This window comes from Pteronotus mesoamericanus, unplaced genomic scaffold, assembly GCF_021234165.1.
Source record: "Pteronotus mesoamericanus isolate MK-2021 breed Mesoamerican mustached bat unplaced genomic scaffold, CSHL_Meso_final scaffold_167, whole genome shotgun sequence".
Classification (NCBI taxonomy): Eukaryota; Metazoa; Chordata; class Mammalia; order Chiroptera; family Mormoopidae; genus Pteronotus; species Pteronotus mesoamericanus.
The window spans coordinates 11,589,953-11,617,340 of NW_026555308.1; the positions used below are offsets into that span (position 1 = coordinate 11,589,953).

General features: G+C 37.6%; 1 protein-coding gene across 5 annotated transcripts in view; it reads left to right on the forward strand.

The window, feature by feature from the left end:
- Nucleotides 1-27,388, forward strand: part of MRTFB (myocardin related transcription factor B) — a 236,227-nt gene that overhangs the window by 127,589 nt on the left and 81,250 nt on the right. Inside the window, exon 1 of one of the 5 annotated variants that reach the window (XM_054589601.1) lies at nt 8,129-8,556. The exons of the other annotated variants lie outside the window; for them this stretch is intronic. Within the exon in view, the coding sequence (XP_054445576.1) occupies nt 8,436-8,556 (121 nt within the window). The 5' untranslated portion in view covers nt 8,129-8,435. Of the gene's footprint in view, nt 1-8,128; nt 8,557-27,388 lie in introns of those variants that run through there. 5 annotated transcript variants of the gene reach the window in all.

A 27,388-nucleotide genomic window follows, 5' to 3' on the forward strand; every position in this document is an offset into this window, starting at 1 on the left:
ATGGAAAGCTCCTATTTGGCACTCACCTGTACCTGCCAACTGGTTGTGGGTAGGGGCTCAACAAAGGGGCATTGGCACCCACCAGCACCTCCGTCCCCAGTGGGAATTCCTCTGACTTTTGCCCCTTTAACCCTCAACCCTTAAGCTAGTCAATTCACCTCCTCCCTGTATGTCCCTGAAGGCTTTCTCAGCTGTAGCACAGAGCAAGTTAGTTTATGATGAAGTGAGTCCATGAGTGGGCCCCTCAAGAGGAACACCCGATACTCCAGAAGCCTTTCATCTCACTTAGACACAATGCCCGTAGGTTTGCATAGCCAGGTGTTAGGTGGACTCCTTCCCTGCAGTGGGACCACTCACTCCTCAGGGGAGACCTCCACAGCCTATATATTCATACCTATTCTTTATCACCACACCACATATGTGGGAACAGCACATTTTGCATTTCCTCCCCTCCGACCAGCCTTTCCATGGCTTCTTTATATACAGTTACAGAATTTCTGTTCAGCTAGACTTCAGGTGGTTCACAATGATGGTTATTCTATAATATAATTGTAATTTTGATGTGATTGTGGGAGGAGGCGCACACAGAGTATACCAGTTTTGCCATCGGGGCCGAAGGTTACCTAGTATTTGTTTTACCCAATTCTTAGACCCTATGGCCAACTTCTTGACCGTGATTAGTCAGTCACTTGGCACAGTTTTTCTAAATCATTGTTCCAGTTAAGTGAAAAAATATCAGCAGAGTTCTCTCCATGTATAAGATAAAAAGTGAAATTTCAAGTAGTAGGAAGTTACCAGAAGGTATTAAGTGCCAAATGAAAAAATGAGTAACTTTACCTGCACCCCGCTTCAGCCTTAAAGTATATGGGTGGAAAATGTAGAACACATGTGCGGCATTGTGGTCAGTGAGCTGGTCTGCATGTGTGTGTGTGTCTTGCCAGAGAAACCCCAAACCTAGGAAACATGCAACCATGGAGGAAAACAGACAAGGGAGATCATTCCAGAAATTAGTTCTAACAGACACTACCAATTAGGGAGTACCTAATTTTTGTATTCATAGAAAACATCTGTTACTGGTTTTGTATTTCTATAGATGAGGCAGCCACAGAGCAGAGATGTTGCCACTTTTTCAAGATCTCATAGACCTCACAACCAAATTATGTTAACTCTAAACTTGTTCCTTCCATAAAGCCATCCCACCTCTAACCTTCATAAATCTATCTGTAATGTTATCCTTCTGAAATTAAATGACCAATTTTTCTTAATAAATGCCTCTGAAAATCACATGTAAATTGAGTAAAAAGGGCTAAAAAGACATACAGGCTTTTGCTTTTGTTGAAAAGAATGTTGAAGACAGAAAACCAGGATTAAAAATGTGTTCAGTAGCAGAACAACTTGAAAGTGCATCATTTCATATCTGAACTTTAGTTTTATTTTTTAAATAAACAAATATCAATACATTTTACTATACCTTAGCTGCTGAGGATCAAAAGGATGTTGACTTTACTTGTAATCTAAAATTCTTATCACAGATGGTGAACATTTATTAATACTTTGTCATTGTGGGTTTCCTACATACAGTTCACTCTTATTATCCAATTTTGTTTTCAGTGAAATAGGAAATAATTGGCTTTTCCTCTTGTAAATTCTCAAAGGAGTGAAAATTGGTTCTTGGAGAATAGGCAAAAAAAAATTTTAATGTATAAGGTGCATACACACACATATTACATAAACAGACATGGTAAATTTGCGGTATTAAAATTTCATGAAAAGTAATTAGGAAAACAATCACATAGAAAAGGGTCGTGAGATAGGGTCAAAGATGTAAAAACAGTTGAGAAACACTATGTAGGTAGTTTTTTTGTTATTACTGGTACTGACCTCAGCATCACACTGATGATAACTTAATGATGTGTCTTCTTGGCTTTGCTAGAATATCACCCTCTTCCTATTTCATCTCTGCTAAATCTTCAAAGCTGTAATCATCTCATTCTCCCTTATATTCCATAACTTGGAATTTGAGGAAGATTGCACTAAAAATATATAATCTAAGGAAGGCTCTTTGTTGTAAATGTTCCAGCCAGTTGTTTGTATTTGTGTTTATAAGTAACTATAAAGCTTAGAAATAGAGAAAGGATCTGAATGACTTTTTTAAAAAGCTGATAAAAGTATATTGTGTCATCTCTTGATTATCCCTACTAAAGAGTTGGGCAGAAGAAGACAAATGGTACTAGCCATTTCTATGTATGTATAGTCAGGTCGCTTCAATTGAGGGAGGCTGTCATAATGTAACGACCTGACTAAGAACGAGCTGCCTCACCTGCTGCTTGTCCCAGCCTACCTGAAGCTTTCTTCGGTCAGACTAAGCAGAGGTTAATCAGCAAACCATTAATGGTAAAATTCCAGTCCTGAAAAACCTTGCCAGAGTGGCAGTTCCTGACTTCAGAGAAGATAAAACAAACATTAGAGGGTAGCGCCATCTGTGCCAAAATTGTATTTTAGGAGGATAGATGATGATAAGCATAAATTACAAACCAAATCATTAGGCTGGTTTGCCCTGTTGTAGTATGTAGTTATGCAATATTTAATAGTTAAGCAACATTTAATTGCTTAAATCATTGATATTCCTTCAAAAACTTATTATCTTAGAAATGGCAGAAAAAAATTATCCTTCTTCATGAAACAGTGGCTTTCATAAGTGCTAATTTGTCCATCTCTTTATATCTGAAGTACTATATGTTTGATATCCATGTATTTTAAAAAATTATAAAAATGAGGGACTTCAAAGATGCTGTCTGGTTTCAGGTGTAGCCCCCTTTAATCCTTTTTTACAAAAAATATTTTAAATGATCAGGATTAAATTGGGGTTAACAATTATTAAATTATTGGGATTTATCATTACCATTTAGCAATTATCTAAAGATATAATATTTTATAGTGGCATTCATGTTAAAAAGAAAAAAATTAAGGATCAAATACGTATTTTACTCAAAATGTGGTATCCTTAGGAAAAAATTAAGGTGTAACCTAGACTGAAATTTTTCCCACTAAATGCATTCAATCTAATTGACTGCCTCTAATAAATTTTGTAATGCTGTGGCTCACGCTGTGTGACGGAAGCCCCAAAGTGTACCCCCATTTGCTTCAGTGATTGGCTACTTGAGGACCTGTTACAAAGGACAAGATGTGGAAGGTGAAAAGGAGAAGGGCAGGGCCTCTCAGTCGCAGCGTCAGGAATGCCACGAGAGAAAGGAGACTCGATATTTAGCCATCTCTTTGCATCCTGTGACTGTTTACTTTATTTCTCTTGGAAGTTTTTACATTGGTGAACATTGCCCATTTGGTGATATTCTAAGGTTTTTCTTTACCGAATTCCAGCATCATCACAGCGATAACCTTTTTTATCAACAGTTTTATAAGCATATATTGACTCTGCCAAGATTTTAGTGTAGGTCCCTTGAGCCAAGTTTGTTGCTGTTCTGATTCCCTGAAGCCTTTTTTGGGTTGTTTCTAGTCTCCGAGCCATACAGTTTTTCTCACGCTTATTAAATATCTGTAGTGAGAAAATTGACTTGATTTATGCAACTTTTTTTCATACCAAAACAGCTCTTTTGAGTGTCCATACACACAAACGTTGTGGGAGCAAATTTATCATAGCCAAAGTGACTTTAATCACTTACCATTTGAGGTTAAATGTTACTCGTGACAATAGAGCCAATGACACTGAAGATGATATAGCACATATAGTAAGGAACAAGGGCAAGCCCACTGGGAAGCAGTTTATATGACAACTGCGGGCTTCTCTGACTCAGAAAGAATGCAAGTCTCCTTCCGTCCTTTGTTCCTTATTGAATCCAAAAGACATTATGTGGAGCCAAGCAAGGCAGCTGCTCTGTGGGAGTGGGGGAGGTGACCCAATATAGGGCTTCAGAAGCTGCGTAGGATGGGGAGACACGTGCATAGGGTTTGACAACACAGTGCCAATGGGGTGAACAGGGTATTCAGGAGTGGGGTGGCAGAAACCATGGAAAACAAAGTTCTTGTTATAGGAGATGGGGGTTACAAATACAGAAAAGAGAGAAAATTAGAGTGAATATGTAGCATTGGATTAGAATTGGAGGCATCAGTGTGAACTCATGGTTTTAGTATACATAGATAATTGTAGATGTATATATTTAAATATAGATCTGTATTTTGCACTATTAATATGTAGAGATGTGTGTGTATGCAAACCAACTTCAAGTTGTACCCACTGGCCAAATCTGGAATAATTAGCATCAAAATAAAAGATGATAGGAACATGTTATGACCAAATGAATAAAATGGAAATCCAAAAGTACATGCTAATATAAACAGATACCATAAACCAGATAAAGAAACTTCTTTTTCTTATAGTAGGATGTGCCACTAATAATTATAGAAGGGATGATAGAAGTTTTAAAATCACTATTTGGCAATCATCACAATAATAATTCAGCCCCACAAAATAATTACAAAGAGGTAAAGCTTTACAATGAAGAAACCTGGCCACTACCACCTTAATTAATCAAAATAATCATTATCAGTTATGAGACAAATGGAATTTTTACATCACCTGAGACGATACAAAGAACACATCATTACTTCTGTGGCATTCCTGCCAAAAATATTTCTGCCATAACGAATCTGATCATGAAGACACATCAGATAAACTCAGTTTGAGGGTAATTCTACAAAATAACGTGCCTGGAATTTTCCAAATTCAAGGAAAGAGAAGTCAAAGATGGAAGGAACGATAACTAAAGAGACTTCCTAAGTCAGTGCCATACGTGATCCTGGTTTGGATCCTTTTGCTATAACATATGTCATTGTTGGAGCAATTGGTGGAACTCTAATGGAGTCTGTGGATCAGATGGCAGTGATATATCAAATGGTAATTTCCTGATACTGATGGTTATATTATGGTTATATTAGTTAATCCTTGTTTGTAGGAATTAACCAGAGCATTGAAGGGAGAGAGGTATTATGTCAGAGCTAACCTACAGTTGGTTTAGGGGGAAAAAATGCTCTGTGAACCTGAAATTATTTCTGGTTTGTTTTTTTTTATCCTCACCCAAGTACATTTTTTTCATTGCTTTGAGAGAGAGAGAGAGAGAGAGAGAGACATCGATGTGAGAGAGAAACATGAAGTGGTTACCTTCTTGTACAAGCTCTGACTGGGGATTGAACCCACAACCTGGGTATGTCCCCTGACCAGGAATCAAACCTGCAACCCTTCAGTCCACAGGATGATGTTTTAACCAACTGAGCCACAATGGCCACAGCTCAAATCTTTAAAAATGGCAAAATTAGTATATGAAAAAATTACATTCTTTCAAAACTACAGAGATAAGGCTTTTGATATAAAACTACACCTGGACAATGTGTTTCCTTATTGAGGTTTTTGATATTTATTAGATACAAAAATAACAAACTTACAGAGGTTCTTTAAAAGAGAAGTTTTGTTTTTTAACACATTCAATACATGTGCAACACACACACACACACACACACAACACAAAACCAGGAAAGCATTTTAAAGTTACTGGTGTAGCTTATGTGTACTCAGGTTTCTAAACTTGTGGCCTAAAATCATTTGGGCAGGATTTAAAGAGCAACATCCTGAAAAAAAGATGGTTGGGGTTTATTGTTGTTTTGTCTTCTTTTTCTTTTTTATCCTCACTTGAAGACATATTTTTTATTGCTTTCAGAGAGGGAGGGAGAGAGGGAGGGAAAAACATCAGTTGGTTGCCTTCTCGCAGGCACCCTGACTGCGGAATCAAACCCACAATCTAGGTATGCACCCTGACCGAGAATCAAACCTGCAGCCCTGCCATCTTCAGGATGATTCTCCAACCAACTGAGCCATACCAGCCACAGCAGGTTTATTGTTTTTTATCTTTTTGCAAGGTAATTACGAATGTAAGCCCTGGAGCAAAGCCTTCTGTTTGTAATTCTGGCCAGCACTCAGAATATAACCTAGATTTTTCTAGGCCTTGGTTTTCTCATCTGTAAATCAGGATAATAATGTTGATCTCATGGGTCAACAGAATAAATGAGATAATATATGAAAAGCACTTAGACTGTGGCACATTGTAAGTAGTGAATAAAGCTGGCTCCTGCTTTATTATTTCAGGAGAAGTTAAAACGCTTTCATAAAAGCTTTCTTGTACAATTATGTTGGCTTCCTTCTCCCTCACCAGGAGAATTACTAGGCCACCAACGTTATGTCCTCTGCTGTTAAACTTGTCCCAAGATCAAACTAAAGCCTGGAAATGGAGCATATTTTAGAAGACAGCAGGCATTGCAATGCAACAGAAAAAAAGACTTGGGCCTTAGAGAACTCAGACTGGTTAAATTCCAGACCTGCTACTTACCAGCTTTTTAACTTTGGTTTTGGTCTGTAAAATGTCTATAATGCACCAATAATGATAGAGATCACAAGGACTATTGAGGGTTAAGTGAGGTAAACTTGGCAAAACTTCTAATAAAATGACCACCCTAAAGAATGTCTTCAAAAAATTATGGTTATTTTTCTTACTCCTTTAAAGGTGCAGGAACAGCTATTTGAGAAGAATGAAAATCTTAGGATCAGAAATAGTAGCAGAGCATCTGAGGGCATTTTTTGAGAAGTGTGATAAGCTTGCTGTGGCTGTTTGTTCCTACAGAGGTTTAGACTACCAACGATGGGCTTAAATTGCTTCAGAAGGAATTTCAGTTGACAAGAAACATGTCATGTGTTGTGTAATCCCATTCTCAAGAGACGCTGGAAAAGGATAGATAACTATCTTTCTAGAACAGCACGGGTTTAGTGCACACCAGCCTTGAAACCAGGGACAAAGGATAGACTTCATTGAGTTCCCATCTGTATTTAAATGGTGAAGAGAATTTTGACTTTTCTGGCTCTAAAAACGTAAGCCTTTCTTTATCCCACAGAAGGATCACGTCAAATGAACATTCAAAGTGTTCTCTTTTATAGAGAAAATGTGCCTCCTTTAGAGAACATGTAGTTGTTCATATAAAATTAGTGCCTCTTGGTCATCGATGTAGGACTTCTTTAGAACTCTTGAGTATTATTAAAGGAAGTTTCCCTGTTGCACTTTCTTCTGCTTTAATTCATTCACTCAATCATGCAACAAGTATTTATTGACAGCAAATATTCCTGGCATTCCACTAGATGTTGATTATAAAAACGTGAACAAAACATTCCTCATGGAAGAAGATTCAGTCTACTGCCCTCACATCCTCTAATGGGCTTAATAGGAGCTCTCTGCAAAAGGGCATACCTTGAGTTATTTAAAAAAATAGATTCTTTTGGCAACAGTTATAGATAACTATATGTTCGGAGTGTACAAAAACAGGCTTGACTCCACATGTCCCTGGAATTGCCCTCCCTGGAGATTTCCTTCAAGCAGCATCCCTTGTGTCTAGAGGACAGCAATCTGTGACCTGCAGAAGAGGTATCCGTTGTTGATAACTCATATGAAATTAAACTTGGGCTGATTCATCATAAAATAGAAGCTCTCGGTGTCTCTCCTTTTAGTACAGGGGAAGAGATTTTTTTCCTTAGAACAATCATGGCGATGTTAACTCTCAGCCGACTAGCGGCACAGAAGAAAAGTGCTGCTCAGGTCTGAACTGGCGAGGCAGAAAGCTGCAGTGACAGTACATGTCCCTGTTACAAAGAGCACTGCTTTGCCAGGAAGAGCCAGACGCAGTAAAAAGCACAGCACAAAAGAACTTTGGTAGTGCAGTGCCTCTGTTTTTACCCAGATAGGCTAGTAGCATGTTTATTCAGCACACTGCCTCTGCTGAGATAAGACCTGCTTCCTTCAGATGCCCTGGGCTGCTGTTTGTTTAGCTGCAGAACTTAATGAGTAATGAATGTGCTTGTCTGGCTGATAGAAAGTATTTCCACAGACTGCGGCTGTGTTTATAGAGAGCCGGAGAGACCACAGGCAGCAATTTGTCGTCTTAGGTATCAGCAAAGTCTTCTCTTTTAACAACTAGAGGATTTATTTTTAACTGCTTGACTCAGTGTTGGTCAGATGATTTGGACCATCAAACTGCAGATTGAAGTGCCCAGCACGGGGGAAGCTGGAATGGCAAAGGAAAGGGGCTGGCTGGGAAAAGGGGTGGGATTTCAGCATCACCGAGCCTCCGAGGCTCTGCCTCCCAATGTGGGAGAGAGTTTAGGGCTTCCAGCGGCATGAGTGTCTGTGCAGGTCAGGCTGGGAACTGAAGGCTGATTGATGGGTGCCTTCAGCTGCTTAAAGACAAAATTGCCCGCTGGTGATTGGGGTATTGTGAGGAGGTGCGCAGGACCCAGGAACCAGAGTATTTTGAGCACCAGCCTCTGCTGTTCAGCAAATTGAGCCCTTCTGCTTGATGCTGCCTGTCTCCAGAAGCCTCTCACCATGATCGATAGCTCCAAGAAGCAGCAACAGGGGTTCCCAGAGATTTTAACTGCTGGGAATTTCGAGCCATTAAAAGAAAAGGAATGCCTTGAGGGGAGCAACCAGAAAAGTCTCAAGGAAGGTCAGTGATTTTGTGGACAGGGCCAAAACTGCCAAATTCCTGTTCCCATCAACCAGGCTGAGCATGTTTGTCTGATTACCGTGCCATATCTCTCTCTGTTTCCTGCCGTATCTTAACACGGTCTAAGTTCTTTGAAATGAAAGCTTAATGCTGTTCTTGGTAGCTGTCTCTAAAAATTCATTAACCGATAGAACTCTAGGGATTTTGCAATAATTAATACAATCAGGGGATTTACGAAGCCAGTCCTCATTTCACTAAATCCTTCCAGGTTCATTTCTTACGTTTTCTCATGTTCTCCAATTTTTTGTCCCTCCCCGCCTTAGGAGGGGCCATTTCTTTTTCAGTATTATTCAGAACACTGCTTCTTTTAGGTTTACAGAAACATGATTCCACGAAAATTAATTTTTTCCAATTAACATGTTCCTGGCTTTTATTGTTTAAAACAAGGAAGGTAGCTAGCTCTTTCTTAATTATATCTCTAAACGATCAGTGTAATTGATTATAGTGCATACTGTATTGATTTTTGTAAAAGCACATTGCATAGTTTTGTGGTTTTGTAACAAAGCGCAGAATAAGCTTAAGAATACTGTCAATTATTGTTAGTGGCCACTGCAGAGACACTTCTCTGATTAGTTTAAGAAAATGGCCAAAGGTATGGTGTCCCGGCATACTGAGTGTGGCAAGACCCGTGCACTGTGTGCTTTACTGTAACAGCTGAAGATCAAGGGCTGTGGTGTAAGAAATTCAGGATCTACAGAGAATAAGTTTTTCCTAAATTTGAGGTATGAAGATCACCTCTCTCAATACTTGTTTAATTTTAAATTTGATTTTCTAGTGTTCTTTGGGAGGAAAAACCACACAATAACCTCTTTTTCATTTTATCTGCTTTCAGCTCCTACCATGAGCCACCCCCTCATCTTCACTCTCCCTTGCTCATCTTATAGAGACCCAGAGTGTAAATGTAGAGTTATCCACCTAAGTAGAAGTTTGAGCTTCTTCCAAAAGAATATTCCTCCTTTTTTTCCTCATTTAGAATAAGAGCATGATAAATTGTTACAGATTTAAAAGATAATAAGAATAGTTAGACTTGCTAGAGTTGCACTTCTTTTGAGTATGGGTAGAAAACAACATCTAGATTGAAACAAATGACACACAATGAGGTAAAAATAGCTGTTGCCAGGTACAAAACAATGGGGTTGCCTCTGCTTGTGCACAGCAAGCCTTATCATAAGTTGTTATAGAAGCAATACTGGTGGAGCTTTTAGGTCACATTCTGGAGACTCACTGAGAGGACCTTAAAAATTTTTTAATCATTCACTTAAAAAAAGGTTAAGGATCATCTGTGCATCATTTAAGTCAAGTTAAAGTGCTGAGCTACTATTCTTTAAATTCAAAACAATGTGTGTGCTATTTGAAAAACTGAGAAAGTAGAGGAAAATGAAATAGGAAAAAATTTAAAATGTCACAACAACAGAATATGATAAAGGAACATAGAAAGCAAGGATTAAAAATATAAAATCAGGGTATAGGGGAATTATTAACAGGAACAGCAAAGTAGAGTTGAGATGGTTACATAATGCCTAGATTGTTTCCCTAACAATCGTGCCCGTGCTTTCCATTTATACATGTGCAATAGTGTAATGTCAGAAGAGCAAGAGCATGGACTCTGAAGGGAGATAGAGACTTGAGGTCAAATCCGAGACATACCATTTTCTAGCTTTGTGACCCTGGACAAGTTTTGTACAATGAAGAGAAACTGTATGCACTTCATAGTGTTTTTATGAGATGCCTGGCTTAATGCCAGCTTACCATCATTCTTCCTATTTGTTTTTTTAACCCTTAATTATTTTCCCCTCTATTTAAAGTTAAATTTTTGAGATTATATATATATATTGATTTAGATAAATTCTATATATAGATATATATATCTATATGTATATATATCTATATATATAGATAAAGACTATATATATCTATATATATATAAAGACTATATATATAAAGACTATATATATATATAAAGACTATATATATATATATATATATATATATATAGTCTTTAAAAAAGCATTTAAGGAACTCACAACCTAAAAATCAAGAAGGTAAATGATAATATAGGAGTTAAAATATGCACACACACAAAGGAGATATAGAAGAAAACCATGTGTGCTTTGGTTCAAATGAGTGAGAATTACAAAATGTGAGGGCTAAGCCTGTCTCTTGCGCTCCAAACCTGTAAAGTCATCTGTACCACTAATGTCTCCAGTGGGCCCTGTAGTATACTACTTCCGTGAGACATATCCTCCAGTGAATGGCATCTCTCTACCCATTGCTTCACACCAGGAACCTAAATGAGAGTAATCCTTGATCTCCTACTCATCACCAAATCCTATTACCAAATTCTACTGCAAATTTTTCATTTGTCCATAGCAGTGTTTCACCATGGGTACAATCCTTCCTCAAATAGAGTCTTTATAGAAATCTTTATTCAAGTAAAGGTAGACCTTCAGCTGATCCCTCCTCACCCACTCTGGCCAGTTTTAGTCACTGCCTACAGATGAAAACCAATGGTCAGCTTCTCAAACTCATAGAATAAAGCAAGGGGACAAGACACTGCAGAACTTCATTTGCTTTTAAGCGTGGAGTCAGACGTCAGTTGTATTAGTCCACACAAGTGTTCAAACACTAAAGCACCCTAGAGTCTAATTAGATGCTATGCTGTTCTGTCATAATAGACAAATACATAAGTGACTGTTAGTAATGTCTAATGGTTTATGCCTTATCTGTTAAGAGATACAAAATGTTGTATTTCACATCAACTGTGTTTGGTTTTCCATTCATTTTTGGCAAAGTTGATTTTGGTTTTTGTTTGTTTTTTTGAAAGAACAACCATTGGGATTGCTTGTAAGGTCTGGATCATAAGTGTCTAGGTAATGGGGAAGGATAAATTTGGTTCTCATTTAATTCTAATGAGAGACACAGCTTATCTCACCAGTATTTCTGACGTGTGTCTACTGTAGAGGTTGGAAGTCCACTGTTTCTCAAGAAGTTGGTCTAGTTCTTGCTTATATTAGGACATTTTAAAATTCCTACTATTCTTGAGAGTGCTAGTCAGCTGAAATTATTTGGGGGGGAGGGGAACGGGCTGCAAGCAATCATAGACCTCAAGAGTCTGTGACATCTTAACAAGAAAATTTAGTAATACCTGTTGAAAATGTTTGTGTCTACTGCCTATGCGTAGTTGTCATCACATACCAGAGAATTGTTTGGATAATAAAGTATAACACCTCACAGTTTTGTTAATGTTAATTTTGATAAGTATCAACCCATGTGAGTAGTTGGAGAATTTAATTATTTTTTGCTTTAGGTGACAATAGCAATAAATGTCATGAATTCTGACCAAATTCAAAATGAGGGATTTTCCTTAGACTAGGTTCTTTTGTCAAAGTAGGAATAGAGGATTTCAACTTTTGGCTAATCCACATATATAGGTTAGAACATTTTCAAATAATATTCAGCATGAATGAGATTTAAATTTGACTTCTGATTTTACAGCTAAAAAAGGATGTTACAAACCACTGACTTGACAACTTAAGAATTAATCATTATGAATTTTGAGAGAAAAATAAATTGAGATAACTTAATTCAGACAAATGGCTAGATAAGAGTCATTAAGATAACAAATCATAATACCAATGCTACCAGCTACTTATGTCCCATATTTATCAAGACAAAATGGTAACAAATAGATTTAAAAAAGAACTGAAGTTCAATGTGCAGAGCTCTCTATGGTAAAAAGGAGATACCACAGAAAGAAAACTGGTTTGTGTTTTAACTACCTGGACTAAACTAACTGCTCTAACAAACAACCCCCAAACTCAAGTGTTTTTTAACCAAGTACAGTGATTTCTTGCTCAAAATATAGTCCAAGGTGAATTGGACTGCTGTCTTAGTCAGCTGTCCTCTAAGAAGTGACTTGGGGATCTGGGCCTCTTTCATTGTGTGGCTCAATCATAGGGGTGGAGGTAGGAGTTACAGATTTGAGGGACCACACTCCCAATCTGGCACATGCTGATTAATAACAGTTGAGATAAAGTATGTGAAAGTTTGTGTGCATTGCATATAGACAGTGTAGTAAATTAATGTGGTGTACTAGGGCATGGCTGTAATAGACCTGTTTATTAAAAAAATGCACCTTTGCCTGATATATTCTGAGTAACCCAACCTGGGGAAATAGATTAAATAAATATCTTTATCAAAGCACCAAAATTTAGTTAAGTGATGGAAATTATACATACTCTACCTGTACTCTCCCCTTTAGCCACATATGGCTGTTTACATTTAAATTTAAAATAAAATGAAATAGAATTTTCAAAAACTCAGCCCCTTAGTTACATGTGATGAGCCACATTTCAACAGCTCAGAAGCCGTATGTGGTTAGTGGCTACTGTATTGAACAGCGTTGATTATAAAACATTTCCGTCACTGCAGAAAGTTATATTGGACAGCACTGCCCCACACTTCCCTCCTCCATGCCTTTACTCACAATGTTCCTCTCACCCCACTTTCGCAGGTCCAGAGTCTCATTAAACTTAATCCCCATGCCATTTGCTAAAGAAAGTCACTTGATCCTGTCAGCTAAAAATAATTTCTTCTCTTGTATATTCCTGATAAATTTATCTGCATCTCTTTAAGACAGTTCGCCTTTTACCATTATGATATATAGCTGTGCTGTCTTCATTATTAGACCACAGTATTCTTGAATATGGAATCATTGTTGGGATCATTTTAATACCTCACCCCCCGAGCCCTGCTTCTCATAGACACATTATTACTATGCAACAGGTATTTAAAGATTATTATACCTTCACCCTGCCTTCTTAAACAGAATATTATTTGAACCATTACCTTCAGGTAGAATTTATAATTCAGTCAGAAATTAATTGCTAGCCCAAAATGTAATGTATTAGTGCCTTAAGGCACTATGCAGGTATATAAAACAGCTCTCCCGTGCACAGAATGATCCCTAGATCATTACTAGATTACTAGAACGCTTACTTACTGCTTGACTTTTGTCATCTGCCACTTCCAGTTGCTCTCCCTTTTCTGATTTACTGCTTCAAATCTTCTTTAAATTAAGCAATAAATTAACAAAATGTGATAGTGGAATCCTGATTCTACTGTTGATTCAACTACAATGTACTGAGCCATAGCCAGAGAAACAGGCAAGAAGGCAGTTGAAATAAAGCACACTACACAGCCTTCTGTAAGTAAAGCACATGAATTTGGTAACATCTATTTTGATTTATCTGGGAATTTCTTTTTTCTTTGTTTCCTGCCAATGTTCTACTAAAACTGAAAGTGTTATACAAGTGAGGTATCACTGAATTAATGTTTTTTAAAGATAAATTTGAAAAGTAAGGTATGGTCCTTATACTAAATTTAAATAACATGCAGGTGTGAAGGAAGAGGTAAAAGATTCCTCTTCCCAAACATGGTTCAGTGTTTGTTTTTTTTAAATGGGTGCGTGCTACTTTTGAGATGAAATTACATAATTTTGTTTATTAAAAATAATTTCATTTGGCAGAAATTTGAGTGTTTCTGCACAGCATCATGACAGAACTTGTAAACCTCTTTAAGCCATAGCATTCAAGGATCTCACAACCTAAAAATCAAGAAGGTAAATGATAATATAGGAGTTAAAATATGCACACACACAAAGGAGATATAGAAGAAAACCATGTGTGCTTTGGTTCAAATGAGTGAGAATTACAAAATGTGAGGGCTAAGCCTGTCTCTTGCGCTCCAAACCTGTAAAGTCATCTGTACCACTAATGTCTCCAGTGGGCCCTGTAGTATACTACTTCCGTGAGACATATCCTCCAGTGAATGGCATCTCTCTACCCATTGCTTCACACCAGGAACCTAAATGAGAGTAATCCTTGATCTCCTACTCATCACCAAATCCTATTACCAAATTCTACTGCAAATTTTTCGTTTGTCCATAGCAGTGTTTCACCATGGGTACAATCCTTCCCCAAATAGAGTATAGAAATCTTTATTCAAGTAAAGGTAGACCTCCCCACCCACTCTGGCCAGTTTTACTGAATGAGGCCCTGCCTCTCTCTCAGAAGCATGTGGTACTTCTCACTCCCTCTGTTGCTATTCTCTCAGAATGCCTCTCCCCACCCACCCCACCCCACCCCATTGGCCTGAACAACTGTAACTCATCCTTCCACCTGCATCATCATGTATGGTTGCTATGATACTAGAATAGCACACAAGCTACGACAGTTTTGGGTTCTCTTTATGTTTTAAAGGGAAGATTAGCATGTGTGTGTGTGCGCACATGTAGGTATATATACAAATGTCTGTATGTAGACATGCATGTGTGCATACATGTGCCTGTGTGTCGGTCCCACTCCTGAATCCACAAAATGAGAAGAAGGCAAGATACTGAGCCAGGATGAAATGACCTCAAGAAAGTAGCATGTGTTTACTATTCTGGGAAAAATTGGAGGTAAAAAACATTGTTATTTTCCTGTTTCATTGTTAATTGTCCTTTTCTTCAGGGAGCCTCCCTTAGGAATTTACATTGAGAAATTTCAGAATCTTTTATACAACCTACATTTTCCCATTTCAGAGGAATTAAGAAAAAGCTTTGACCCATGAGCACCTCTACTTAAAGCTGCACACTGAAATTCTAAGAGTGGTAGAATATGGAATTTCTGATTGCCCCAAAATAAGAAAAATAAACATTAGCTTTTTTTTTTTTTAATCATATAGGGTAAGAAATCTAGAAATTCAGGTGCAGGACTAGCATATTCCTACAGATTAAAAATTGTCCAAAAAAATCAAGTATTATTTTAACGTCTTTACATCACTGGTAGCCAGACAATTAAGTGGATCATTTTGCTTTTGAAGTGTTTGTTATTTGTGTTATAGTTCCATTTATCCCACTGTGTACTTTATGTTCACTACTTTTTAACCAAATGAGATTTTTTTAAGTGTATGTATGTATATCTTTCTGTATGTCTGCCACAAACTGTTATCCCTGTCATTCTGTACCAGTCCCCTGGCTTGACATCATGTTGTCATACCATGAGAAGCATATTTTAAATTCATTCCAACTTTTGACAAAAAGGAGAAGGGAATTTGTGTGAAGGTATGATCAGTTTAAAGAAACATGCCCCATTTTTAGCAGTCTGTTTCCATGGTAACAGAAGCAGCAGCCAACCAGAGTTATCAAAGTGCCTGTAAATTTCCAAGGCACAGTGTTGAAAACATTGTCTTCCTGACCTCATGCTGCAGATTAATGCAAGAAACCAACAGTATGTGAGCCTGGACTGTTAGCATTTTAGGTTTTACTTCATTTTTGCTCTGTAACTCCTAATATAGGGTAAATCCTGCATTTTAAACTGTGACTTCCTTACCAGCAGGAGTTGGTCGGTGGTTTAGAATTTCACACTTTGTACCACCTGCCTTTTCCCTTACACTCCCCACTCCAGTGGACTTCATAAGGATGCAGTAGACTTCCTGACATTGTAATAAAATGCAGCATTTTCTATGTATCTAAGGCCTTTTTCAAACACTAATTTGCATAATTTTTAAGTTAACTTTGTTTTTCTCTCCCTTTTTTAAGTGGAAAATAATCACAATATAAAAATTCCTGACCAGAATGCTGTTTGCTCTTCATCGTGCCTGAGGTTTAGATTTATGTGCACACTCTGTTAACTCTGCTGTCTGCTTCAGACAGAAAATGGTGATGTAAGTTTGCTTAATCCGTACAGATAGCATGGCTCTTACAGGACAAACCACCTTTTATTTTTGGTCTCTTTGTTTTCCATATTTTTTAATTACTTGAAGAACTTTATTTTTTAATTGGAAAATTAGACTCCTAAAAAATACAACCAAAGTTCTGTAAACTTTGGCTGCTGTTTCTGTCATCTATGAGAGTAGTACTTGTGTTTTTTCTCTTTAGTGCAGCATGAATTTCACAGTAATTTTAAGTGGAGAAGAAAACAAATTAGTATCTACCAGGTTTTCATGGTGCTCTTTACTATTTTTCTTTGCACCGGCCCTTTTTAGCCTTCTTGTGCTCTTAAAAACAACATAATTAGATTTTGTCTTCTGTTCTACCGCCAACATCAATTCAAAAATACCCCAAACCTCAGATTCATACAACAAAGCAAAATAGTGCTGGTTCTGCCCCATGATAGTCACTTGCCCATAGAAAGTCTTTTTGGTGATTTATTCTTAAGTTTGGAATAGCAGTGCCTTTCCTTAGAAAATTAAGTATACCATGCAAAATTGAGTTAAAAATGTTTATTAAAACTTGTATATGGTAAGCATTGTAGAAAGTGCCAGAATATATGATGAGGTCCAGAAGAGAGGCCAGAGAAAACTCAACAAAACCTAGAATTCACTATGACCAGGAATATATACTGTAATTGTTACTGTAGTTATCAAATCAGCAAAAGATGAAGCCACCATTTGTTGTTAATGGTGGTAAGAGGGAGGGTGAGTGGGAAATAAGAGAATAATTACTGTGTAATTAGTTTATTTTTTTTTCAATCTTTTAAAAGTCTTTTATTTTAAACCCTTAGGTGTTGGGGGCCAGCCCCACATAATTTCATGTATGTACATATACATATATCTATATATATACACATATTTTATATATTTTATGTATGTGTGTATGAGTACACACATGTATCTGTGCATACTCAAAGGTATGCAACCTAATGTTGGAAAGCAGGGTGCCCAAAACCCAAAAGAAATTCTCTGAAAGACCACACAGAGGTGAGAGAACTTCCCGCTCATTCCTTTTCACAACAGCCATTCTCTGTGTGCGCGCCTATACGTTCTTGGTCTAGCAGAGTGACAAGGAAACAGTACTGTAGCTGTTTTCCTAGGTTGTAATTACTTTCTTAAAGTCTGTTCTAGCGATTAACCTTTTGAAAATTGAATTAAAATTCACATATGATAAAATTAACCATTTTAAAGTAAAACAATTCAGGGACATCTAGTATACTTACAATGTTGTGCAGCCACATCTCCATCTAGTTCCAAAACAGTCTCATCACCACAAAAGAAAACCCTGTAGCCATTAAGCATTTATTCCCATGCCCTTTACTCCCAATTCCTGGCAACTACCAATCTGAGCCCTCTGTGAGTTTACCAATTGTAGATATTTCACATATCTGGAATCATATGTGATCTTTTGTGTCTGGTTTCTTAGCATAATGCTTTTTAGGTTCATCCATATTGTAGCATATACCAGTATTTCATTTCTTTTTTATGGCTAAATAACATTTCATTGTAGGGATAGACCACATTTTGTTTATCCATGCATATGTTGATCTGTTCCCACGTTTAATGATTGTGAATAGTGCTGTTGTGAACATATGAGGTCTGTCCAGAAAGTATCCAGTCATGTACTACGAAAAATAGAGACATTTATTAAAAAAGTCACAAGATACAAGAAACATTGTATATAGGACAATGATGGCTCAGTCCCCTTCAAAGTAGGGACTTTGGCACCTCACACAGTTCTCCCATTGTCATTAGCAACTGCAGCATGATGTTCCTTCTGCTGGTAGCAGAAGCCATGGAACAGATTTTGGCACAACACATTTCATTCCAAGATCCTGCATCAAAATCTTGGAAACAGTAATTTTTGGAATCTCCACATCAGCTTCTAGCTCTTGGACTGTCAGTCACCGATCTTTGTTGATTGCAGCCTGTACACGTTCAACATTCTCAGATGTTCTGCTTGTTTCAGGCCTTCCAGAAAGTGGGTCACTTTCAACAGATTCTTGACCATCTTTGATGAAGCGTTTGTGCCACACTTTTATTTGCACTGCACTCATTACATCTCTCCAAAAGCCTTCTGAACCATCCAAATAGTTTCTGTGGATAATGTTCAAGCTTAATGCAAAATTTGATGCAGATTTGTTACTCTTCTTGCTCAGTCATTTTGAATACAACAGTCACACAGTACACATTCTCACTCAACAACATCTGCCCCTACTGACTAGTACAGTGAAGTCATCATTGTTCACACATGTGCATTCTCCTTGGCTGCCAGGTTATATCAATGTCTTGCAAACCATTCTTGTTTTATTAACAATGGCTGGACTTTTTCTGGACAGACCTCATATATGTACATGTATGTGTTTGAGTACTAGTTTTCAATTCTTTTCAGTTTACCTAGAAGTAGAACTGTTGCGCTGCAACTGTTCTTAACAAAAATTTTATATAGTGAGCTTTAGGAAGGACTGCCAAATGTTCTAATTTTGTATCTTACGGTCTTCTTCTCTTACAGTTCAGAGCCAATGAGTGACTTTCCAGTTTCCCGACTCACTTCTCTTCCCCAAGCTGTTGCCATTATTAGTTGGAGCCTTTCTGTAATGAATAACCATGTTTCTTTTCAATTTGCTTTTCACAGTCGGCAGTGATTATTTCAAACTTCAAACTTCCTTCACTGGCCTCAAAACCGACTTTTCCATCTTTCATCTCACCTTCAACAAATTATCTTTCTCCCCTGTCTTTGAGAGAATGAATAAAAGCCATCATCTGGCAACTCCCTGGACAACCCAGACCAAACCTATAAACCTACCTGTAGCTATAGCCAATCCTTACTCCCCTCCTGTTATGACAGAGGAAGTGTCTATTAACAAAGGCTGTCCTTGTATGCTCTTCACCCCCTCCCCTTCAAGGGACCAGCTACCTCTTAGTCTCCTTTTCATTCTCATCCATATTCATTCATTCTCATTCTTTCCCTCCCTTTCCCTTTCCTTTCTCTTGCTCTTCATTGGTTATGTCCTTGCTTGAGTATGTTCCATCTGAAGTTCTGTACCCTCTCAAGCTTTTCACCCACCCTCTTTCCTATCCTTCATGAGCAGTATCTTGAAAGTATTGCTTCTATGAATGTCATTGACTTTCTTGCTCCTCTGTTTCTAAACCTCCCAGTATGACTTCCATTCATTACTCCGAAAAGTTAGCTCCTTCATACATTAAAACAGCAGCATTTGACTGTATTCACCATGAGCCCCTTCTTAAAACACTTTACACACACCTTTCAGGCTCCTCCTCCCCCCAAGTAGCTTCCTCTGACTTCTTTGTTGGATCCTCATCCCCTAGCCAACCTATAAATGGGCTTTTAATTGTTAACTTTCCCAAGAGCACAGACCTGGGCTTCTTTTGCCTTTCCTTTTTATATTCTCTAACTACGCAAACCTGGCTTCAAATACTGCATAAGTGACAACTTCAAAATTTCAATTTCCTGCCAAACCTACCTTCAGAAATCTGGACATCTCTGCTTCCAATTCAGACATGTCCAAGACTGAACTCCCTAATGGTCGACTAGTACTCTTTATCTCAATAAATGATCTACTCAGGTCCTTAAGCTAGAAACCCAGGAGTCATCTTTATCTCTTTCTCCTTTAAACACAATATCCAATCCCTTACCACATGCTGTGGATTATATTCTAAATAGATCTCAAATCTGGCCAGTGTGTATCTCAGCTGTATTAGAGTTGAAGGGGAAAAAAATGCAAGTCTTATGCTTCAGTTTTCTACCCTGGAACATCAGGAAAAAATATCAACCAAACTTGTAAATAAACATGTGATTTCCAAGGGGTTAACCTGAGCTTCTGACAACCAGTCAAAAACCCAGTCCCATCACTTTTACTAATCCCTTTGGTATCTTGTGGTGGTCCCTTACTCCTTATTAATTATACCAAATTTTACTATTATTTTGGGATCATATTGCCAGTTTTACGTGAAAGGAAGTGAATTTAAAGTTACTTTAAAACATGATGATGTACATTGTGGGGAAGAAATGAACAAAAAGGTACTCTTTTACCTTGTAAGTGGAAATATGGATTGGTACAATCATTTGGATTGCAAATCCAATTTTAAATGTCTCTTTCATTATTAAAAATACAATGTGCATGTGTGTTGTAAAATCAAAAGATGCAAAAAAATGAATCAGAAGAATCATTGCAGCCTTCTTTATAATACAAAAAAAATCTCAAAACTTAAGAGAATATGGTTGATACATCCATGTGTTAGATATAGCCATTAATACAGCCAGTAAGAATAAGCTAGATTTCATGTTTTTTTGAAGAAAAACCACAAACTGCATGACTAGTTTGATCCCAACCTATATATTTTATTTGCATATTTTTAAAAGATTTTATTTATTTATTTTTAGAGAGAGGGGAAGGGAGGGAGAAAGAAAGGGAAACATCAATTGGTTGTTCTTTCTCGTATATGCCCCAGCGGGGGACCTGCAACCCAGGTATGTGTCGTGAGTGAAAATCAAACCAGTGACCTTTCATTTTGTGGAATGGCCCAACCGACTGAGCCACACCAGTCAGGGATCCTTTGCATGTTTTATATTTAATGTTGTTGGAATATTCAGTAAACATTCTCTGGAGCCCTAGAAATTTAGCAATGATTACCTTTGTGGAGGACTGTAGATCTACAGTAACATGGGCTCACTTTCACTTTTCTTTTTAATTCCTTTTTTTATCTTAACATGTTACTGTTATTTTAACAAAAAAATTATAAAATGTGGATTTTTAAGTAAAGGTATTAGTGCTACAAATAGTGGGGTAGTTCTGAGTCCCAGACTTCAGAAGTTAACCCGTCAGGATGTGACTTCTTACTCTTTCACTGCAAAATAAACCATATACACAGCAAAGAACTGTAAATATGTGAGTCTTTGTAGAATAACATTTTTTTAATCCTGTTGATAATGGGAGAGCCTGTCTATGTGTGGGAACAGTGAGTATATGGGAAATCTCTGTATTTCCCCCTTAATTTTGTTGTAAACCTAATTAAACTGATCTAAAAAAGTCTTTTTTAAAAATCCTGTGGTTTTATATTTGAAAAAAATGGTTATCATTGGCAAATATTTAAAGTAATAGTAGTACTAATAACAATAATTTAACATTTATTTTTAATGTAAAGAAAAACTAATATAGTTCATCAGTCTTTTGACCTTTCAGTATAAATGTTTAGGATGTCATTTGCCCTTACCTGAATACACAAATGCAATTGTAAACTTTACTGCTGAACTACTGCTTCATAAAACACTAAAATCAGGATTGAATGGGGCCCTCAAACTTAATTGTCCTAAGGTGTTACTTAGCTGCTGGTTAATCCTTCAGGTATCTAAATTCAAAAGATAATGAGAATGTTGGCTCTTCTAAATGACTTTGTTTTTATAGGATCAGGCTCCTAATTTAAACAATACATAATAAATTTTTGCCAACCAACCTCTTTATTCTCTTAACTACTCAAACATCTGGTTGAAAATAAATTTAAAAAAAAAAACAAAACCCTGAAACCAGTGTCTGTTTTTTGCCTAGTATTGACTTCAAAGTCAATACATAGTTCCCAGAGTGTTATTTAGTTTTCCATCTTTGCTTTTTACCTCTGCTTTACCCAGCCATTACTTGACTGCTCAGATTTTTTTTTGTTTTTTTGACCCCTCATGATTCTGCAGTTTTTCTGTCCAGCGTCTTATAATTAAATAAGTTGGATCCTCTCTCTAGCTTGCAGACAGCTGCTCATCTCCCCTCCGCTCTTCAACCTACCACCCTTCATACCCCATAACTAACTATAAAGAGTTTCCAAGACCATGGCGGCCTGCCATATTGCTTCCCAGAAAGTGTCATTTCTGCCTTGTTTTTATAATATACAGTCCTCAGATGTCCCCTTGCAACACTAAGCCAAAACTATACTTTGTTTTGGCTTATCCAAATCATGCTAAATTGCTATATGTTATTAAAATCCTGCATTTTTTTTAGCATGAAAAACAGCTTTATGTCATGTTAAGAAAACATTTCAAACATCTACTTATAGAAATGAAAAAGAATAGACATAACATCTTGGTTCATGAAGCAGCTGGAAATTTCCAAATAGGGTATAAGTATTATGTGAAAGACAGTATGATATTTTAATGTTTTTCATTGAAAACTAACCCTGAAGTTTTGTTCTAAAAGCACTTTAAACCATTAAAGAAGCAGCAAAAAGGAGCTAACTGTACTTTTAAGTTTCTGAACTATTTATGATGCTAAATAAGAATGACATTTTATCTTTACCATTAGATAAGCTACCTTCCTTTTTTTCTTGGCATGGTAATTAAAATCAAATTTTTACTTTTCCTGTATTTAAAAAAAAAAGTTTAAAACACCTCTCCAACACAATATTTTTTTTATCTGTTCTAAAAAGTAAGACACTAAATAGAACCTTCAAAATTATATGCATTTTTCTTTGTTGGAATATAATAGGAAATGATGGTTGTTAGCCCTAAGAGATGAGACACATCACCCTGAAAAAATTCAACAATTAATTAGATTTTTCTCACTAAATGCAACAGATATAAAGTAGTATATATCTATATTCTCACATATAATTTCAAAGATGATGGTCTGTACACAAAGGAATTAGTCTCCTTACTTTATGGCCATGCATTATATGGACCACATAGGAATAGAGAACATACGCCACTTTTATAATATGTGAAGATAGATAGATAGATAGATAGATAGATAGATAGATAATTGATTATGCTATTACAGATGTCCCATTTTTTTCCTCCCCTTTATCCCCCTACACCACCCTCCCCAGCATTCCCCTCCACCTCCGCAGCCTTAGTTCACGTCCATGGGTTGTACATGTAAGTTCTTTGGCTTCTCCATTTCCTATACTATTCTTAACCTCTCCCTGCCTATTTGTTACCTACTATATGCTACTTATTCCCTGTACCTTTTCCTCCAGTCTTCTCCCTCCCCCTCCCTTCTCATTTACTGTTCATAGATTTTTATCTTCTTTCTCTTAGATAGTCCCTTTAACATTTCATATAATAAGGACTTGGTGATGATGAACTCCCTCAACTTGACCTTACCTGGGAAGCACTTTATCCTCCCTTCCATTCTAAACCATAGCTTTGCTGGATAAAGCATTCTTGGATGCGGGTCCTTGCTTTTCATGACTTTGAATACTTCTTGCCAGCCCCTTCTTGCCTGCAAGGTTTCTTTTGAGAAATCAGCTGATAGTCTCATGGGAACTCCTTTGCAGGTAACTGTCTCCTTTTCTCTTGCTGCTTTTAAGGTTCCCTTCTTATCTTTAATCTTGGGTAATGTAATTATGATGTGCCTTGGTGTGTGCTTCCTTGGTCCAACCTCTTTGGGACTCTCTGAACTTCCTGGATCTCCTGGAAGTCTATTTCCTTGGCCAGATTGGGGAAGTTCTTCACAATTTTTTCAAATAAGTTTTCAATTTCTTGTTCTTCCTCTTCCCCTTCTAGCATCCCTATGATTGGGATGTTGGATCATTTCAAGTTGTCCCAAAACTTCCTAAACCGCTCCTCATTTTTTTTGAATTCTTGTTTCTTCATTCTGTTCTAGTTGAATGTTTATCTCTTCCTTCTTCAAATCTTTGATTTGAGTCCTGGTTTCCTTCCCTTTACTGTTGGTTCCTTGTATGTTTTTCTTTATTTCACTTTGTATAACCTTTGTTTTTTCCTCTATTTTGTGACCATACTTAACCAATTCAGTGAGCATCCAGACTACCAGTGTTTTGAACTCTGCATCTGATAGGTTGGCTCTCTGGTCATCGCTTCGTTCTATTTTTGGAGCTTTGATCTGTTCTTTCATTTGGGCCAGATTTCTTTGTTGCAGCAGGCCTTGGAGATTGTTGGAAGGGGTGGAGCCTTAGGTAATCATTAGGGTGGGATGGCTGAGGTTCCTGCATTGTGATGCAGTATGTGGGGGAGGGGTCTGAGAGGGAACAATGCCACTTGCTGGGCTCTCAGCCAGCTTTCAGTCACTTCCCCTCCCACCCACAAGCAATTTGGGCCCTTCTGGTGCTGGTTCCTTGGTGGGTGGGTTTGTGTACAGTCTAGAACCCCGTGGGTCTCCCCAGCGGACTCTCCTGTGAGGCTGGGAGTTTCTCCCACTGCCACAAGCTCCACAGGTTTCTTTCTCCAGAGATTTTGAGGCTTTCTTTTCCCTCACTAGAACCCTGGCTTGCGGAGTCTCACTCCCCAGCCAGTTCTCCAGTTTATCCACATGCAAATGGTCCACCCAGTCTTCCAGCTGCCACCTTGCTGCCCGTCCTCTCCACCCCGGCTGCCTGTCTCTGCCTCTCCTACTGGTCTGGATGAATGTTTCTTCTTTGGCTCCTTGGTTGTCGAACTTCCATACAGTTCAATTTTCTGGCAATTCTTGTTATTTTTTTGTTTTTAAATTTGTTGTTGTTCTTTTGGTTGTGTGAGGAGGCAAAGTGTATCTACCTACGCCTCCACCTTGGCCAGAAGAACTGAAGAGTTGTGCTTTTTTTTAGTAAAATATAAAAGCCTTGGAGTCAGGCTACTTAAAGATGTGAGAGAGAGAGATATCTATAACCTCATCTCTTTCTATTGATGAGGGCCTTCTGCATGCCTCTTGTGGTTTTATCATCAGGAAATGCAGAGCTATGATAGAATTCTTAATTTGTGGGAACTGTTTTTGTACAGAGAATGTTGTACTAGCTATATAATGAGATATATATACTTTATATATCCTCCCTTTTTTGAAAAAAATTAAACAGGTTTAAACCCAAATATTTTAAACTTAAAGACTTCATAGTATGATAAGTTGGATCATTTTTATTTATATATTTTTCAAAAATAAAGACATTCTTAGAACTTGGATAGAGCTGGAGAATATTATGCTAAATGAAATAAGCCAGTCAGAGAAAGACAAATCCATATGATTTCACTCATTTATGGAATCCAGTGAATATACTAACAAGTAAAATAGAGACAGACTCAGAGAGCACGCTGACAGCTCTGGGGGGTGGGTTAAGGGATGCAGGAATCGAGCAAAAAGGAAAAAGAACTCATGGACAACAGTGTGGTGATTGCGAGGGAGAGTGGGGTAGAAGGGGGATAAATGATGATGGAGAAAATGCAATAAATATACATTTAAAGTAAATGAATAGGATTCTTAGAAAATGTTTAAATGTGCACAATTATAACATGAATTCTATCTCAACTCTATTACTATGTCCTTTGTTTTCTGAAAGAATATAGTTGCTCACTCAGTGCTTTAAACTTTTTTCTCCCTGAGAATTCTTTATTTACATGTTTTCTTGTTTGTAATTATTGACAAGACGGTCATGGAGGATACTGAATTAGTCTATTAACTAACAAGGATGGAAGCTATGTCAGCCCAATAGCACAATTAATCAGCACAACTAGGTACCATGGGAGATTGCTGCTGGGTTCAGTTTTCAGACACAAGGCCACTGCCCAAGACGCTATGTTCTTAGGCAGCTGTATACCACCACCACCCATTTGCCAACACAGAGAAACAGTGCTGGACCAGTGCCTAGTCTTCAGTTTTCAGAAATACAGTTTTGTGAACGCATGCCATGTCAGGCTTTCCAGAGAGCAGCCAGCATACCATTTTATTATTGTTGAGAAAGTACAACTGTGTAATAGACCCTGGAGCATTTAGTGATCTGGGCCTTCCCTCTGTGCAGACGTGAATGTGGAGGCTACAAAGGGAAGAAGATAGTCTCCAGGCTTAATTCATAAAGGTCCCAGGAAAACTCATTAAAGCATCTTGATTCCACATCAAGTTGTGGAATCCGCCTCTCATCATTAAGAGTGTGGGCCTCTCTCTTCACAGTCCTGGATAAGCACTGCCCAGTTCTGCCCAAGCTGTCTACATCAGTGATTTTTCAGCTGGTTTGCCATGACACGCTGATGGGCCGCAAGGTAAAACACGCTGTACCTTTAGGCAGGGGCACTGACCTCTTTTTCCCTTAGATTTTTAAAAATTTCCCAAATTAAAAAAAAAATGACAACAGCCAACACAACAGTAGCCATCTGGTGTGAATGAATCAAAATTACAGCCTTTTCTGGTCAGACTGGCAAAAAATACTTTTCGGTGTGCCACAGAATTTTAGTAGTGATTAGGTTATGTGTACCATGAGATGGAAAAGGATGAAAATCACTGGTTTACGTCATTCAAGCCTCGTTCTTCCTGACCTTTGACATTCTGTGAGATGAAGATATTAGTTGTCATTTATTATATACTAATTTTTTTTTACCAATATGATGAGTGGGAAGTACTAAAAGGAAGTTTTATGAGCCTGTAACTATTTGATTGGTACTCTTTATAACCATTAGTTGTTCTCAGAAGAACCTCTATCAAGTTGTGAGTGACTGGTTATATTTAATATGAATGAATATCATAATTGTGTTTTAACATACATTGTGCCTCATATTCAATATAATCTGTCCAATACTGCCCACCTGTTGATATAGATTAAAACTAAATCAAGCAGGGTCATCAACAGTCTTAACAACATGACTGGTGATATGCCTCCTCTTCCATTCATGTTCTTCCTAATGTGTTAATAAATGAACATGCCTGGGGAAGGCTGCCTGCCATACTGCTTTGAGCGATACTTGTAGTGTAATGATACTGCTTGCTTCTTGGAAGATGATATAGGCAATGATCAGAGCATTGATTGGGAAGATTGCTCTCCAATCTTCAAGTGGTATGGCATCTGTAAGATTGGTTGCTTAACCATCAAACAAACAGGTTTGCATTTGGGTTTTAACAGTTGGTGATTGATGAGATGCATTAATTTTGTGTGTTCCCCTCCTGGTAGCAGATACCTGTTATATGTCAGCATGAAAGTGTGATTTCTAATCAAGGATGATAAAGCCGACAGGATAGTTATCAAGGTGCATGAGGGCAGCTGACCAATGTACAATTAGGAGATGCTTCAAGACTAACGAGCTGTTGTCTTCTGTGTT